The sequence below is a fragment of the Thermobia domestica genome, chromosome 7 (assembly GCF_964235325.1).
Source record: "Thermobia domestica chromosome 7, izTheDome1.hap1.1, whole genome shotgun sequence".
NCBI lineage: Eukaryota > Metazoa > Arthropoda > Insecta > Zygentoma > Lepismatidae > Thermobia > Thermobia domestica.
The window spans coordinates 59,454,392-59,471,111 of NC_137460.1; the positions used below are offsets into that span (position 1 = coordinate 59,454,392).

General features: G+C 36.3%; 1 protein-coding gene across 5 annotated transcripts in view; it reads left to right on the forward strand.

Annotated features, from left to right (window-relative positions):
* The window catches only part of LOC145690145 (kynurenine aminotransferase-like), a 29,390-nt gene that overhangs the window by 7,527 nt on the left and 5,143 nt on the right, over nt 1-16,720 (forward strand). For all 5 annotated transcript variants that reach the window (XM_081764750.1, XM_081764749.1, XM_081764748.1 and 2 more), the window contains exons 3-8: nt 1,309-1,459; nt 3,685-3,921; nt 5,483-5,735; nt 9,570-9,736; nt 12,172-12,358; nt 16,285-16,448. In XM_081764750.1, coding sequence (XP_081620876.1) covers nt 1,309-1,459; nt 3,685-3,921; nt 5,483-5,735; nt 9,570-9,736; nt 12,172-12,358; nt 16,285-16,448 — 1,159 coding nt within the window. The remainder of the gene's footprint in view (nt 1-1,308; nt 1,460-3,684; nt 3,922-5,482; nt 5,736-9,569; nt 9,737-12,171; nt 12,359-16,284; nt 16,449-16,720) is intronic.

The window sequence follows — 16,720 nt, forward strand, 5'->3', positions numbered from 1 at the left end:
TTCCCCTCCTTTAAGTTACATCGTCAAAGTGATTTGACAAAAGTCATCTCATGTTCGAACTTCATCTAGGTTAAAAATTTGATCGAGATCGGTCCGGTGGTTCAAGAGTTATTAAGTTTTATATATCTCCCCCTCCTATCTCTTCCGCTAAGTGCTATCGTCAAAGTGAATAGATAAATACCAACTCAGGCCCGAACCTCATCTATGTTGGAAATTTGATCGAGATCCGTCAGGTGGTTCAAGGGTGAAGTCACATAGACAATCACTTTCATTTTTATTTATTTATTTATTTATTTTTTTTATTTATTTATTTATTTATTTTTTTTTTTTTTACATATATCTCCCCTACGTTGCATCGTAAAGCTAAATAATAAAACTTATCCCAAGCCCGAATGTCATCTATGTTGAAAATTTGATCAAGATCGGTTGGGTGATTCAAGAGTTATTAAGTTTTATTTATTTTTATATAGCTGTCCCCTCCCGTCCCCTCCCCTAATGTCTGCAGTTAAAGTGATATGATAAAAACCACCCCAGGTACGAACTTCATCCACATTGAAAATTTGATTAAGATCGGTTGGATGGTTTAAGCGTGATGAAGTCACAAAAACAGTCGCTTTTATTTTTACTTTTTTTTTAAACATATATCTCCCCCTCCTCCTCCCCTAGATTGCATTGTAAAACTGAAATGAAGAAAACATCCCAGGCCCGAACCTTATCTATGTTGAAAGTTTGATCGAGATCGGTCTGATGGTTCAAGAGTTATTATGTTTTATTTATTATAGATTTTCCCCTCCCCTAAGTTCTACAGTTACAGTGATACGATGAAAACCATATCATGTCTGAACCTCATCTATGTTGAAAATTTGGTTAAGATCGGTCGGGTGGTTTAAACGTGATGAAGTCACAAAAACAGTCACTTTTATTTTTACTTTTTTGACATATATCTCCCCCTCCCTTTCTTTGCACTGTAAAAGTGAGATGAAGAAAACATCCTAGGTCCGAACCTTATCTATATTGAAAGTTTGATCAAGATCGGTCCAGTGGTTCAAGAGTTATTAAGTTTTACTTATTTTTTTCTGTTCCCCTCTCCCCCTCCCCTAAATTGTACCGTCAAAGTAAATAGCTAAAAGCACTCTCAGGCCAGAACCTCATCTACGTTGAAAATTTGATCGAGATCGGCCGGGCGGTTCAACAGATTAAGAGTCACAAACATAGTCACTTTCAATTTTATAATATAGATTTATTATTATTATTATTATTATTATTATTATTATTATTATTATTATTATCGTTTTGTATACTCTCTAGGGTTGAATATATCCAATTAGCACTAGAACATAAACCACTGAATCTTGGTCAAGGATTTCCAGATTTTGCGGCACCAGATTATGTAACGAAAGCTCTTGCAGATGCAGCTACAGGGGAAAATGTGTTACTGAATCAATACACTAGAGGATTCGTAAGTATTATCCATACAATTTCTTCTCTTCTCTAGAAAAGTTATGAAGGAAATATTTAATGCAGAGTTTATTCATTCATGCAGTGGATGTTTCCTTTAAGCTTTACGGTATTAATTATTGTACAGTGCCTGTGCGCCTTGTGGCATTCTTCTTGCAGTTGGACAGAATTCTATGAATCAACGTATGTAGACCCTTTATAATAGACTAGTAAGGGTGGGGCAGAGCAACTTGCTTATTTTAGAAGCCCATTATATAAAAAGAAGAAAAAATAATGCAGTTATATATTTAATTCTTTGAACAGCATCAAGTGCATTTAAATTTTATGTTTATACAGTTTTAAAGATGATACGAGTATCAAGCAGATGGCGTCCATTATTCTCAATGCACTGTGTTAAACGAATACGGAAGTTTCGGTCACTCTTTCCAACATATTGACAAATATGTTGGCGACAGCTTGACGAACTTTGTTCTTTACGTGGGCCAAGGTCTTAGGACGATGTTCTGCTTATTTACAGATTCCGAAAGATGGGAGTGAGCTTCATTACTGAAGAAAACAAGTGTGTCGTGAAGTATGCCAAGAAGCGCCTCACATATATTTTCTCGAGCAACAAAATCGCGTGGATTCAGTTCTTGCATTACAACCAATTTGTAGGGATGAAAGTTTAGTTCTTCGTGAAGGATTCGCCTCACAGAACGAACAGACAACCCAACAGCAACTGTATGCGTGCGGGCAAAAAGCTGAGGGGATCGCAAAACAGAATGCCTTACCTTGTTGGGGTGACTTTGCTGTTTGTGAAACAATCAACTACCGATCAGGAACACGACCACGGAGCGCAGTATTGAAATGGGTATGGAATCACGTTGCGTGGCGATGATTGAGCGACCGTTAGAAACGTATGGCTTGATAGCAAACGCGCACTCCACCTTCATCTCTCCCTAATGCTAACTAAACCAAGCAGAAACTTTATATCTCGCCCTCTCGAATGTGCCTATTCCCACCCTCTTCGGAGCACCCATCGCTTGAAGACGCCAAATTTAACTCTACACCACACTGTATAATTTTGAGAGTAGAATCTCTGAATAGACACATGAATGCTTTATTTCGTGTTCCTTGCTTTAACTGTGTGGTTCGGATTCGATATTTATATTGGATATTCCTTCTCATGTAGAATCGATACTAAAAAGAGACGTTAAATTACAATTAATCACTGAATTACACCTTTTATTATTATTATCAAATGTTATTTAAACAGTGACTTCGAGGCTTCTGTCTTGTTGAATCTTACTTTACTTACAGACAGGAACAGTAGTTTCTTAGAGGATATGTGACCATCATTAACATCATTTTGTATGTATTAGTCTTTCTCCCGTATGGTTTCATTTCTTGTTCAAAAGAAATCAAAGCACAGTACATACTGATGTGTATCAAGTAATTCTTCAGGGCGATTGTCCTTGCATTAGGATGACCAATAGAAATGCAGGAACTAATATTAAAGAACATATATGAGAGATGCAAAGAATTAAACTTCTTCGAGTTCTTGGCGTATCAAAGCAACTAGGTATATCGAAACTCATTTGAAAGATCAAAATTATTAGAAAAACGTCATCACAAATAAAAAGAAATGTGTATATGGAAAGTAAAGTAAATTATTTACGTGTACATCTTTGGTTTTTATATTTTACCCTATATTTCAGTAACTATTCGGCTTCCTAATGTTAGTTTGGATGAGTGCAATCTCAGTAAGAATTTGGATATTGTTCTAATCAGCTTCAACCAAGTTGCCGTATCAATAGTGTTAAAATTGAATACGTAATTCAATTTTCCGGTTATGACCATAGAGCCTGCAAGATGAAACAATTTGTCTGTGTATGAAATTTGGCAATTGAAGTGAAGAGTTCACAACTTTCATAATTGTGAATAATATGTTTACGTATCTAGTTGCGTTTAATATTGTTTTATTTGTGTATGACTTGTCATTTTCAAATTTTTAGTTAGTGTGTGTGATGATTACCAATAGTTAAAACAGAGACTACGGCATTTTCGTTTTCTTGGAAAAGGGCTAAGGTGAATAGCATGAAAAAGTCTTAAGAAGTCAATGTTCTTTAATTATCTGTGTTTGATGATAGCAACAGGATTGGTTGTTAAAATGATTATCAAAGTAAAATAAAAGGACACAGAAATGCTAGTGTTTGTTAATCTTAAGTTATGCTTGTACTTTTACAGGGACATCCCCGGTTAGTAAATTCTTTGGCACAGTTATACTCTCAGCTTATTGGCAGGCAACTTAATCCACAAACAGAGGTTCTAGTCACAGCAGGTGCCTATGAAGCTCTTTTCAGTACTATTCTAGGGCATACACAGGCGGGCGATGAAGTAATAATTATTGAGCCATTTTTCGACTGTTATGAGCCAATGGTAAAAGCAGCAGGAGGGAAGCCTGTTTTTATACCCTTGCAAGTAGTAAGTATTTTGAAATTTTAAATTTATTACTTAAAAATATATACCTCATTATCTATGTAAGGAACTTATAAACGAAAACCATTGCAAAATATTTTACTATACTTTTTTTTAGTGTACTATTTGAAATCCATAAGCAAACTTGGAAATTTAACTGCAGAAGAAGCAAAGACAAAAATTTCGATTTTATAGAGGTCTGAAATTCATTATTATTTCTGGTAGTGTGAAACAAGAATTAGTATTTTCGAGGTTTTATTTTTATCATTATGCAGACATACCTTGTTCGTGGAATTTTTGAGGTTTTGTTTTTATCAGTATCCAGACACACTTTGTTCGTGGTATTTCCGAGGTTTTGTTTTTAACACTATGCAGATATATCTTCAGTATGATTTTAATATACCTCTAAGACCATTGCAAAACCTATGCGAAAGACCCACTTGCAAAGGGTGGTATAGTTAGGGAGCGCCAGCTCTCGCTACTTGCATTCTTATACTTGGAAAAATATAGTGTTTTATTAAATATTTTATTTTTACAGTTCTTTTTTTATTATTATTGTGAATAATTTAGTCATACAATATACGCGATTTGTTTTAACCATCATTTCTATAATAACCTCATTAAAATCACAATACACAATGCAACATCAGGTTTCAGTGTGTTAGGTTTGAGTTCTTTGAAGTGACAGGATATTATACAGGGGCCGCGGTGGTTCAGTGGTAGAGCGATCACCTCTAATGCGTGGGGTCCCTGGTTCGATCCCCGGAATCCCTTATTCAAATTCAGCATCAATATGCAAAAGTGAGTTGATCAATTTTAACATTTTTTGCCGCAAAGAAACTTAAGATTAAAAGAAAAAGTTAAACCGAAAAAATTCCACATGGCCCAAGGGGGTTGGGTTTTCAGGGGGAAAAAAAAGAAGGAAGATAGGGCGTTTTCAAACCCTGTTTAGAATGACAATTGCATTTATAGTTCTTCGTCGGCACCTTTCGTGTAGAATCCGTATGAACTTGTAGTCTCACACGAAATTCAAACGCTGTAAATGGGTATTTTAGTGAATCACTTCCACTCCTTTTTCTTCCGTTCTAGGTCAAACAAAAACATTCACGTACTTGTTGAATCACTTTAAATGAAAAAGTCTAACTACCAAATTTCTTGTCTCTAACTTCCGACACCTGGACATCTTATTAAATAACTTCAATCTCCTTACCCCGTCTTCCATTGCGAACCCTAAACGTCTTTCTTAGTGGTACTTTACTTTAAAGGATCTATGTACTGTCTAAATTTCAAGTCTATACGTTTTAAGTCATTTGGCCTAGGATTTGATCAGTCAGTCAGGACTTCTTTTATATCGAGATTTCCCATTATATTATAATATGAAATGAGATGAGGTTTACTATTATGTTCTTTATTTGAAAAAACAAAAAAGCGATATGGAAAGCAACAAAAAAGTCAAAAATACACAGCATTCTTCCCAGGCTTTTATCATTTCTTCTCTATTCGTCAGAATCCATACGTTTGCCACAGCAGTTTTCTTTGCTAACTTATTTCTTACATTGATTTACAGAAGAAAGGAGCTGGTGGTGGTGGTCCCATTATGTCCAGTGACTGGGTACTCGATCCTCATGTGTTAACGAGTCTTTTTAATGAGAGAACCAAATCAATCATAGTTAACACTCCACATAATCCAATTGGAAAGGTGTTTTCACGGAAAGAGTTGGAATTTATTGCAGACTTATGTAAGAAATGGAACGTTCTTTGTATCATGGATGAAGTGTATGAATGGCTAGTATATAAGCCATATGAACACATCAGAATGGGTAAGTATATCCCTGTGAGTTAGTTATCGTAATATACTTAATTACTATCGTTTCATGGAATGTAGTTGGCGCGTAGAGGTGAATTGAACTTGTTAAAGGTTTTTACTTTATTGCTGTTAGGCTGCGCCTTCAGTATGAACCGAGTATGAATTCGATTGCATACGAATTCGAATTCGGCAGCAGCCTTCACTTGATCAAAGAATTTACAATGCGAGTTACGTTAGAAGTTCAATATAAATTGTTATGCTTGAAAATCTTAAGCTTTTGAGAGAGCGATATTAACATATTAATACTTGTAACAAGTAGAAAGAAGAAATTTCTATTTTCCCTCATAATGCTATACTTCGTGTGAACTAATATCAAGTTACTGCCAAGTAAGGAACTTGTGGAGATTCCATTTATGAGGGAATAAGTTTTCACTAGATAACTATGAAGACGCCACTGTTCACTTTGTTCATATTATCTTACATTATATATCTAGAAGAAGACTGGTTTAGTCATAGATTGTAACTTCAGTGAAGACCTGTCTTCATTTATATGAACAGCGTTAAATTCAGACTCAAATATTTTGATTAAATATATTTAACAGAATACAAAATTGTGTGTATTATTTTCGTTTCTCCTAAATATTTATATTCGCACTTGATTTACTCGTATTTTTTCCCTAAAACTGTTTCTACACACATTTTCCTTCTGAGAAACTGCATCACTTCGAGTGCAAACGACGCTATAGTCACACGAGAGTTCTGATGAAGAATCCCAGCATATTGAGATGATTCGCATGTTTTCCTCAGTGTTCGCACTTCGCAGGAAAGAACTAGTGGAGGCAGTGCAATTCATTTACACGGGCAGGGAAATTCGCATTCGGATCCAATGGAGGCGCCCTTTTATTTTCAATTCACTGACAGCTTCTACCGTCACGAGTGTGTTTTTAAGTCGAATGTGAAGATAAAGATGTGATCTTGTTGAGGGAACATTTTAGAATTAATAGTTGAATATGTCTAGTATTTTGAACGGATAAGCTTCAGCTCTTGCGTCATCTTATTTTTGTTCGCCCACGAATTAAGCCAATGTTACCACTGCGTGTTGATGATCAATTTCTCCCTTATCAGTTTTCAACTTCAAGTGAAGATGTTTACTTTTAAATATTGATGTGCAAATTTTTGTGTTTTATTAAACTTTGTGTGGCGTAATAACACTGGACACCGGCGGAATGACTAGGAAAATGTAAACACTGGCGTATCTACATGTTACAAGAGACATTGCAATGGCCCCTGTTTTCTTTCAAACACTTCTGCAGTATATTGAGTGACACCGCCTGGAACTCATCGCAGGTGAGCTCAGGATGATATTTTTCTGTAGTTCATCGGAGTATGGGGATTATTTGTATACACCTTCTGCTTTAAAGCATCCCGGAGACAAAAATCATAGAAGAACACATCCTGGGAACGGGGAAGCCACTACGTCTTATTTACTGTGCGCTCTTCTGTAGACAGTTAATGCATCAATGCCAAGTATTCATTCGAAGTGTGGCAAGTGGCTCCATCTTGTTGGAGGTAACAGTATAGTCTTTCTTGTCGTAAAACTGTTGCAAGAAGTCACTATAAACTTCACTATTCACTGTTGATTCAAAGAGCATTTGACTCACTATACGTGTTCTTGAAATTGCTTACCAAACACCAAGTTTTTGGTCATGGAGGGGAAGGGGGGGGTTCAGTGTTCCATGCAGGATATATAGCTTCTCATCAGACCAGTGCTTCATATTCTGGTAAATGCCCGGTAAGTAAAACCACACTTCGTAGGACATGAAGTCCAACAGTGGATCCAAATGTCCGTCCGCAATCAATGTCAATAAGGATAAAATCCTATGTAGACTTTTCTGGCTTTTCTCGTTATTCGCCCCTACTGAATATGGGGCAAGTGGCAAGGTTTTCGGACAGCATTTGTTTTCTGCCTACTGACATTCGCCACAGATCTGGTTTGACGCGTTTTTGCACCAGGCTCTGAACACAGCGTTTCATAGGTGATTTTTTTCTGGGTAAGTGGCAGTAAAGAGCTTTTGTGTGTTTTTAATTAGTTCCGTCCGCACATATTCTTCCATTCTCACAATTCGCTGTTGCGCCAAAACACCATCTTCTCGACGGGACTTGTTTATCAGAACTAAACAGTTAGGGAATACCACCTAAACGGCTGCACATTGGGTGGCATACCGGCCTCAGCCAGAATTACTCAGATAATTATAATTATTTACTGGTCTCTGGTATTGCTTACGCAGGGTACTTTTATGTGGGCCACACTGTACAAGAGTTGTGTTCGTCAACTTGGAATTGGGGTCAAGTTGGATGAATCCTTCTTATACACTTTATTGCCGCTAGTTCTGGAATTTGTAGGCCGTACTTCCTAATTAAAGCTACCCAACTGTCTTACTAGTACGCTATGATTATGAAATACTCATCTACTCAGCCGTCTAAAACACACTATAGTGACCCCGTGTAACGTAGTCGGTAACACTCGCGTTTGGTGCGAGCGGTCCCGAGTGCGATTCCCGGTGAGGACACTCGGTCGAAAAAGTATAAAAATCTTTTTCAGCCCAGCCATCCTGAGTGAGGTTTTCATGAGTTTTCCTCATTCTCACCAGGTAAATGCCCGGATGATACCTACCATAACGGTGCCAGCCACATCTTTCCATCTCCATTCCTTTCTTCCCAGTTCCTTGGGTAGTGTGATTCCCGAGGAATGTCATTCCTCATACGTGAGGGACTAATATGACCATAGATGCCGAAAGCCCGATGGAGTCCGTAATAGATATATAGAAGACTTGTATGGTTATATCCAGTCTCACTCGTTACCAATTTCGTATCATATTGTTCCGAATTCATAGTATGTCTCATTTGCTTCTTGGTATTCATATCGGAAATTTCTTTCGAGCTATGTTTCCCTTCCAAGAAGTTGTGCACAAGATCCTGGGTTCGATCCACAGCTTGAATGCTCAGATAAAAATCCTAAGTGGTAGTAATTCGGATACTACTTGAAACCTTATGTTCTATCACATAGCTTCGTACTGGAAAGGGACATCGAACTCCACCCTATTAGCTATTTTGTACTATATCGAGAGAACCAGTAATCGATGGTACTATATTGCTACGTTGGTACACCTCGTCTCAACCTCGTTGGTACATGATTCGTAAGTCTGCTGAATATTCTTGACCACCGTATGTAACTCTAAGATCATGGAAGGATAGGACTTATTATTATTAAAGTGGAATCACACTACTTGGATCTCATTTTAATATTATGTTCTTTCTTTTGTAACCTCTTTGTTCATAAGTATATTGTGCAAAAATCACGTAAGAGTTTTCGTATTACTTTATAGGGCGTGGCTAAGAAAGGTTTGGAATTTCAGTTCAGAAATTTTCAGTCCCAGCATCGAATGTTAGTGAAAATATAAGTTTCCTGTTGAAAGAACCTCAGCCCGTTGGACTGTCCAAACTGAGGCAACCATTTACATTGCTATATGAAGGGCATTCTTTTGATATAATGCCTCGTCCTTTATACGATGTATTGGATTGAAAAATCATTAACATAATTTCATAGCAACTTACAATCATTTCAGGATGCTGAGTGCAGAGAAGTTTTCAGTCATCGAAGAACAATTCGACAATTCTATTAAAGAGTACAATTTTCTCACGATACACTTGAATTGGCCTTTTTTTTATTTTCCTCTTTAGATGTATTGAAGATGATAGTCAACAAAGCACGTACGCCATACGTGTAAATATTAGATAATAGAATTAAACGAGTACAGTGTACATTATACTTCTCTTACTCTTGCAGCCACATTACCAGGAATGTGGGAGAGAACAATCACAATTGGCTCCGCTGGAAAGACTTTCAGTGTGACTGGTTGGAAAATTGGGTGGGCATATGGACCAGCGAATTTGATACGAAATCTACAGACTGTACATCAGAACTGTGTTTATACGTGTTCAACCCCTATACAGGTATGTACCCTTTGTATTGAATACTTTTAAGGCTTTCACGATAAAAGATTTATAGCTTTGTTGTTTCCTTCAAGGTTAACTTCAAAATCAGAATGGCCTTTTGTGTACGTAAAAACAAAAAATCTTCTGAAGTAGAAAATTACGCTTTTCTACTTCATTCTACTAGGTACATTCCGTACTTCAAAACTACCATTTTGTGCTCAGAATATTTCAAAGTTGTAAATTATTTAATTTTTTCTTTCCCTCATGCTTTATTTTCGTTTTTCTCGTAATACGTAATAAGACTACTGCGTCCTTATTGAAATAATTACAATGCATAAAGATGTTGGAATGAAAATTTCGTATGTCTTCCAAGATTATCTTTTAGTGGCACTTTTTTATTCAAGCAGGTAGTGTCTTTTCAAACATATTTACAGCAAAATACGTAGAAAAATGTTAGGTAATATAGAATAAAAATCCATTTATTATTATTAATTTTATTCTACTACTACTACTACTACTACTACTACTACTACTACTACTACTACTACTACTACTACTACTACTACTACTACTACTACTACTACTACTACTACTACTACTACTACTACTACTACTACTACTACTACTACTACTACTACTACTACTACTACTACTACTACTACTACTACTACTACTACTACTACTACTACTACTACTACTACTACTACTACTACTACTACTACTACTACTACTACTACTACTACTACTACTACTACTACTACTACTACTACTACTACTACTACTACTACTACTACTACTACTACTACTACTACTACTACTACTGTAGTAGTAGTAGTAGTAACAGTAACAGTGGTAGAGCGTTCACTTTTGATCGTTTCCAGCTCGCACTGTGTGGACTTTGTGGTGGACAAACACCGTGCTCGTGTTTTCTCGGGGTTCTCCCCTTTCCTTCCACTTTCTTCATTTCATCCTTTCCTCATAATCACAGTCTCCTTTAGCCTAACCGGCATAACCGTGGGACGTAAAACTTAAAGATTTCATTTATTCATCTTCTTCTGCGAGAAAGTTTAGTGTATTTATTTGAAAAAATATCAGATCATGACGCTAGTAAAAAGTGTCCACGCGCTTAGATATACAATTCTAAGTGTATATCTAATTGCACTTTTTATACTAATTTCAGGACGCTAATCCAAAGAAACTTTAAAAACTTATAATTTTTCTCGTGACGACATGGATCTCAAAGTTGGAATTTCGGGTTCAAACCCTGCTCCCGCCAAGTGAACTTTGTGGTGGACAAACACCGTGTCCGTGGGTTTTCTCAGGGTTCTCCCGTTTCCTCCCACTTTCTTCATTCCACCATTTCATTCATTACTCATTATCACAGTCTCCTTTAGCCAAACCGGCATAACCGTGGGACGTAAAACTCAAAATTTCATTTCATTTCAACGTTGGAATCGTTAAAATACTGCTTATGTCGCAGGACTCCATGAATGGATACGTTAAAAAATAGTTCCATTGGAGTTATCACTCCCAAATTAGTTTTAAAAAAAAATAAACTCAGTTCGATATATATCTAAGCTTGGGCATTTTTTTACTAATACCAGATGTTTTTTGTGTGAGAAAACATATTTGAAGGCCGACAGTGATAAGTCAGTTTAATCATAGACACGTCGACATGTCTTCTCTTATTATATACGGATGATTAATTTAGTCATTATTTGTATGTGGAAAAGTGTGTGTTGAGCGTCTTTTTACTCCAATGTTAAATGGGATGAAAGAATAAAATGGAAGAAAAAAAAAACCTATGAACACAAAGTTGTTCATCAGAAATTTTCAAAGCCTGGGGTCGAAGAAAGGGATCGTTCGTTCCAAATATGCGCTGTGAAGAGTGTAAAATAAAACTGTTGCCAATCGACATGTATAACTTCTTATCTAAACTTGACAGTAGCAGATTCTAATAGCTAGTAGTACACATCACAGTTATCTTTCACAATCTTACCTTATTTATTTGCAATATTAACGTAAGCGATCAATACTACAGTTGTTGGCTCTATACAAGTGCAGATATATTCTTACTTAATTAATCTCAGTTCCTGCCACTATATAACTGAATATCCCATCGTAAAACTAAAATTTATCGTTGCTTATTTTCAAATATACGAAGTAATTAATAGACATTTCATCTTTCTGTATTAATAGTCCTAACTGGCATAGAAGTACAAGTCACTATTTTCAACCCAACTCTTGCGAGTAACAATACTTCAAATACCTTAACACACCGTACTACGGAATCTACGTACTACGTAAAACGTTCGTCTCATCTCATAGAAATAGTTTTATGTAGCTTGCTGAAACTTCATCTCTTTAAGTTTTGTCTAATTCTTCTGTAGTTTGCTTTATGTATATGAAATATCTGTATGTCTTACTTGATACGTTATTTTACTCCATTTCAGGAAGCCGTTGCTCGCGGTTTTGAGCTTGAATTACAACGATTAGGAAAGCCAGAGTGCTACTTCCTAAGTTTGCCACAAGAATTAGAAGCCAAGAGAGACTTCATGGCAAAATTCTTATCAGATGTAGGGATGGTCCCTACTATTCCTGAGGGCGGTTACTTCATGATAGCTGACTGGTCACAATTAGGTAACTAGTCTTGTGTTTTTTATGGAAAGTATTTTGAAAGCTCTATATGTAAAATGTATTTGAACATGAGAAAATTCGATCAATTTCCTATAGATGCAAATTTAACGAAAACCCAGAATCAAAATACTGTACTGAGCTGGGAGTCAAACCGGGTCTCCGGCTCACCGTGCCATTTCGCTAATAGCTACGCTGCTCTTTCCATTCTTGAAATATCCATACGGCATTCGAAATTCGACATTTAATATGATTTTTCATTAAATAATCTATAATAATTTGGAGAAGCAACGTGTGATACTTCCTGACTTCATTAATGCATTACATATCCCTACACATGATGCTAATCTGATTATAAATGCTATTTTGCCCAATATTTTCGTAGTGGGCTCTGCGAAATCGAAGTGGACTTACTTCGTAATTCTGATTTTTGTGTTCGAGTCCTAATCTTCTATCCGAGCTCGTTTTTTTTTTTTTTTTTTCTTTGCTTTTTAATTTTAGTCACAATAGGACAGATCTTATATTTTAGGCAGTCATATATAAATTGAGATAAGCATAGCTAAAGCTCTAGAGCAAGTTCATTGTTCGTACCAAATGGTTACGTTAGATCAATATTAATTAAATGATAAGTTCACTGACCCTCAATATATTTTATTTGGGTTCTTATAACTTGCATCCCCTCAAACATAAGCGTTTACATCTACTTTCAGACATAAGAATAATTGATAAATATACTTTCTTTACATATAGTTAAAAGTGTTTAAGTATCGCTCAACTAGTCTTCACTAAGTTACATAACTACAACGAATATTATGTTTATTCATTCACTTATGTGTTGCGTATGTGTTTTTGAGCACTTTCTGCCCAATTTGTAATCCATCTATCAGCAGTACGATCACCTTCAAAAGTTTTCCATTTTACTTATTTATTTAGTAACTTTTAAATGAGTGGTTAAATTTTAGTTCTCAGACAAAGTAAACATTACAATAATTACGTGATTTTTTTAATGTCTGGACAAAGTAAAATATCGAAATTTGATAAGTTATCGAAAATTCCATTCACCACAATGAAATCAATTCATAAATATTTTATAAAGGGAAGAGCAAGAGAAAAGTAATGCTCTAAATTCTGTCGAGCATACTAAGGTTTTCGCACGGAGTAGTCATCTTTGGAAGAATATGTTAATTTCTCTGTATTTGTTGTGTACATTTTCGTTAACTTCCAACTGAGCGAATAAAAAAGCAGAAGTAAAAAAGAAAAAACGGGACAAATTAAAAAGGCAGCACTAGTAGAGTGTCAAAATGTAACGAAAGTTGTGTGTTTATAATTGTAGTTACAATTCTTGGCAAAGATTTGTATTACATTTTGCATACAATTAAGGATTAAGTAAACGTACTCTTATTTACTGCGTCTAACATTAACTGTACTGTTTCGGTGTTCCAAACCCTTGAAACAGTCGAAAATATCACAGTTGTAGTGCTACGCCGTACTAAATTGGTTTGATATTTACTGTATAGTGTAAATATTTATGCGTTTTGAAAATTCCTTTACGAGTTAAAGAAATGTGTAATGAATTTAAGTTTAACGTACAATTAGTGATTAACCTGTAGTCGTAGAGTTTAGATTATATCAGCGTCTCACAGTGTCTGGTTAGAAATAAGCAAGATTTCAACAAACTAGCACAAAATTGTCTTCATAAAAGTCCTCTGGATACGTTTTTCACAGAAATAAGACCTTCAAAAAGGAAAATGCGAGGAAATTACATTATTATATTAACAAGTTTCTGACTTCATCACTGTTTACCGTGCACAAGAAATAGTGCAGATAAACGTCTAAGAAGTGAGATGAGTTGTACGTGAATTCCCGGGATCTGCCGAGGAAGGTGTAAGGCGACACCGTAACAGCATGAGTAACATAAATTAAATATTAAACGCAGTAAATTAAAAAGTACGTTTACAAATTATTATAAACATTGCACAAATTCATACCCTTAAATAATAAAAGTTTAGTACTTATATGAATGTTCCCTACATGGTCATATTGAATTATCTCATGCTATATTGATCATAAATCTAATAATTATAATAAATTGCTATTAATTATTAACAAACGCACTACTTAGTAATAAATAAGTTACTTCTCGTTTCTTCCCACTTATGTGGGGTCGACGTTTCTAGTAAGTCTTCTCCATAAAGCCTGGCCTGGAATTCTTTTCTCCTGTTAGACCTTTCTCCCTGAAGTCATTCTTAAACATATGCATCTCTTCCTTTTGGTCTCCCTCTACCACTCTTCCCATCAATTTCTATTGCTACCATTCTTCTGGCCATATAGTCTTTTCTTTTCTCTTTAGATTTCTGTACCACTGCAGTTTTCTTTCTCAGTTATCTCTACAACCTTGATTGTTCCCCGTATTCTCATTCCTCACTGTATCTCTTCTTGTTATCCCACACATCAGCATTGCATTCTCATTTCAGTAACATTCAATTCTTTCTTCCTGTGCTTTCTTTACTGGCCATGCTTCTGTTCCGTACATTATTGCTCCCTGATCATTGTTTTCTCAGTTATCTCATTATTCTTTACCGTGATGACGTGGTCACACAGAACGCAACATACTTTATTCCAATTTCGCCATCCCTCTTGCATTCTGTGTATTATTTCCACATCCAAATTGCCATTCTTGACAACATACGAGGGAGGATCAGAAACTAAAGTTACAAGGCCGATATTTCTGGAGTTTCTTGTGTGATAGAGGAATGAGGAGTGTGCGGTAATTTTAGTACATGGAGTTAGCAACTGTGCAGAGTTTCAGCCACCCGTCACCTACGGGACTAGTTGTATGTAAACACAAATGGCGACTCGTTTGGAAAACAGGTCTTGCAAAGAAGTTCCTGTAATAATTCGATTTCTGTTGGCGAAACATGTAACTGCGGCTGAAATTCACCCGGAGCTTGTAAAGGTTTACGGTGAGACAGCATGGAATATCTCGTCAGCATGTCGCAGAATGGTGGTTCGCGGCTGGTAGAGAAAACGTCACCGACGAGGAGTGCAGTGGCCAACTCAGCACGGCATCAACAGATTTGAACACAACTGGGACATCATTGACCACCCTTCCAGTAGCCCAGACCTGGCTCCAAACGACTTTCACCTGTTCCCGCACTTAAAAGAGCTTAGGAGGCCATCGCTTCGCTTCAGAGGAGGTGAAATTCGTGACAACGTGGCTGAACACGCAAGGACAGGATTTTCACCAGGAGGGAGTCTTCAAACTCATCCAACAATGCGACAAGTATGTACCTCAATTGATATGGAGATTATGTCGAAAAATAATCTAATGTATGTATTATCTGTTGGTTGTATTGGTTGTATGAAATAATACATGTACTTGTTTTACTTCAGGCTTTCTAACCTTATTATCTAATTACTCCTCATATGAGTCTAAATCTTCAAAATGTTCACTTCATTTAATCATTGAACTCGCGTTATACAGGCCTTTATCTTCCAAAGACTTCCTCCAATACTGTATTTTCCTTGCAACTTCTTCCCTATTTGTATTGCATAGTTCAATATCATCGTCAAACATCTTACACCAGGAGGGCTTCATCCCTCATATCTTGAGTTATAATATCCATGACAACGTTGAACAGGTACGAACTTAAGGCTGAGCTCTTGTATAATTCAACCGGAACAGAGATTTTGCGTGTTAATTTCGCACTATTTCTTGCTTGGGTCGTAGCTCCTGTATACATATCTTGGATTATCCTTACGTACTTCTCTGGCATTTCTTTCTTTCTCAGATATCTTCATACTTCCTGACGTAGTATTCTGTTGTAGGCCTCTTCCAAATCAATACAGATTATATGGACTTAATATATATTTCACTTAATAAGTAAATATATATAATGATAATGTTTCTTCTCTTTTTTCTATATTTGCAGAAAGTAAAGTGAGACTTAACGAAGAAAAGGACCAATACAGAGACTATAAGTTTACCAAATGGATGACCAAAAATGTGGGCCTACAGGGTATTCCTCCATCAGCTTTCTACAGCAGTGACCATAAGAATTTGGCGGAAACATACGTTAGATATTGTTTTATAAAGGTATGATTTTTCATTTTCGTTACCATGTCACTTTTGATATTATACGAAGAGTAAAAAAGTGCACAACTGGTCCAAAAATCGAAACCTGTATCCGGCTTGCCATGCCGATGCGTTAACCACTACGCTTCCCAATCAGCTCTCTACATAGCCGTACATTTCACTATCACTGTTGAGGTCAGTGCTTGGACATGCCAGTGATCACATTAGAGAACAGCGTGGTCTGAGTGGTTAGCACTAACAAAAGTATTAACTAAGCTTTCATCGATAGCGAG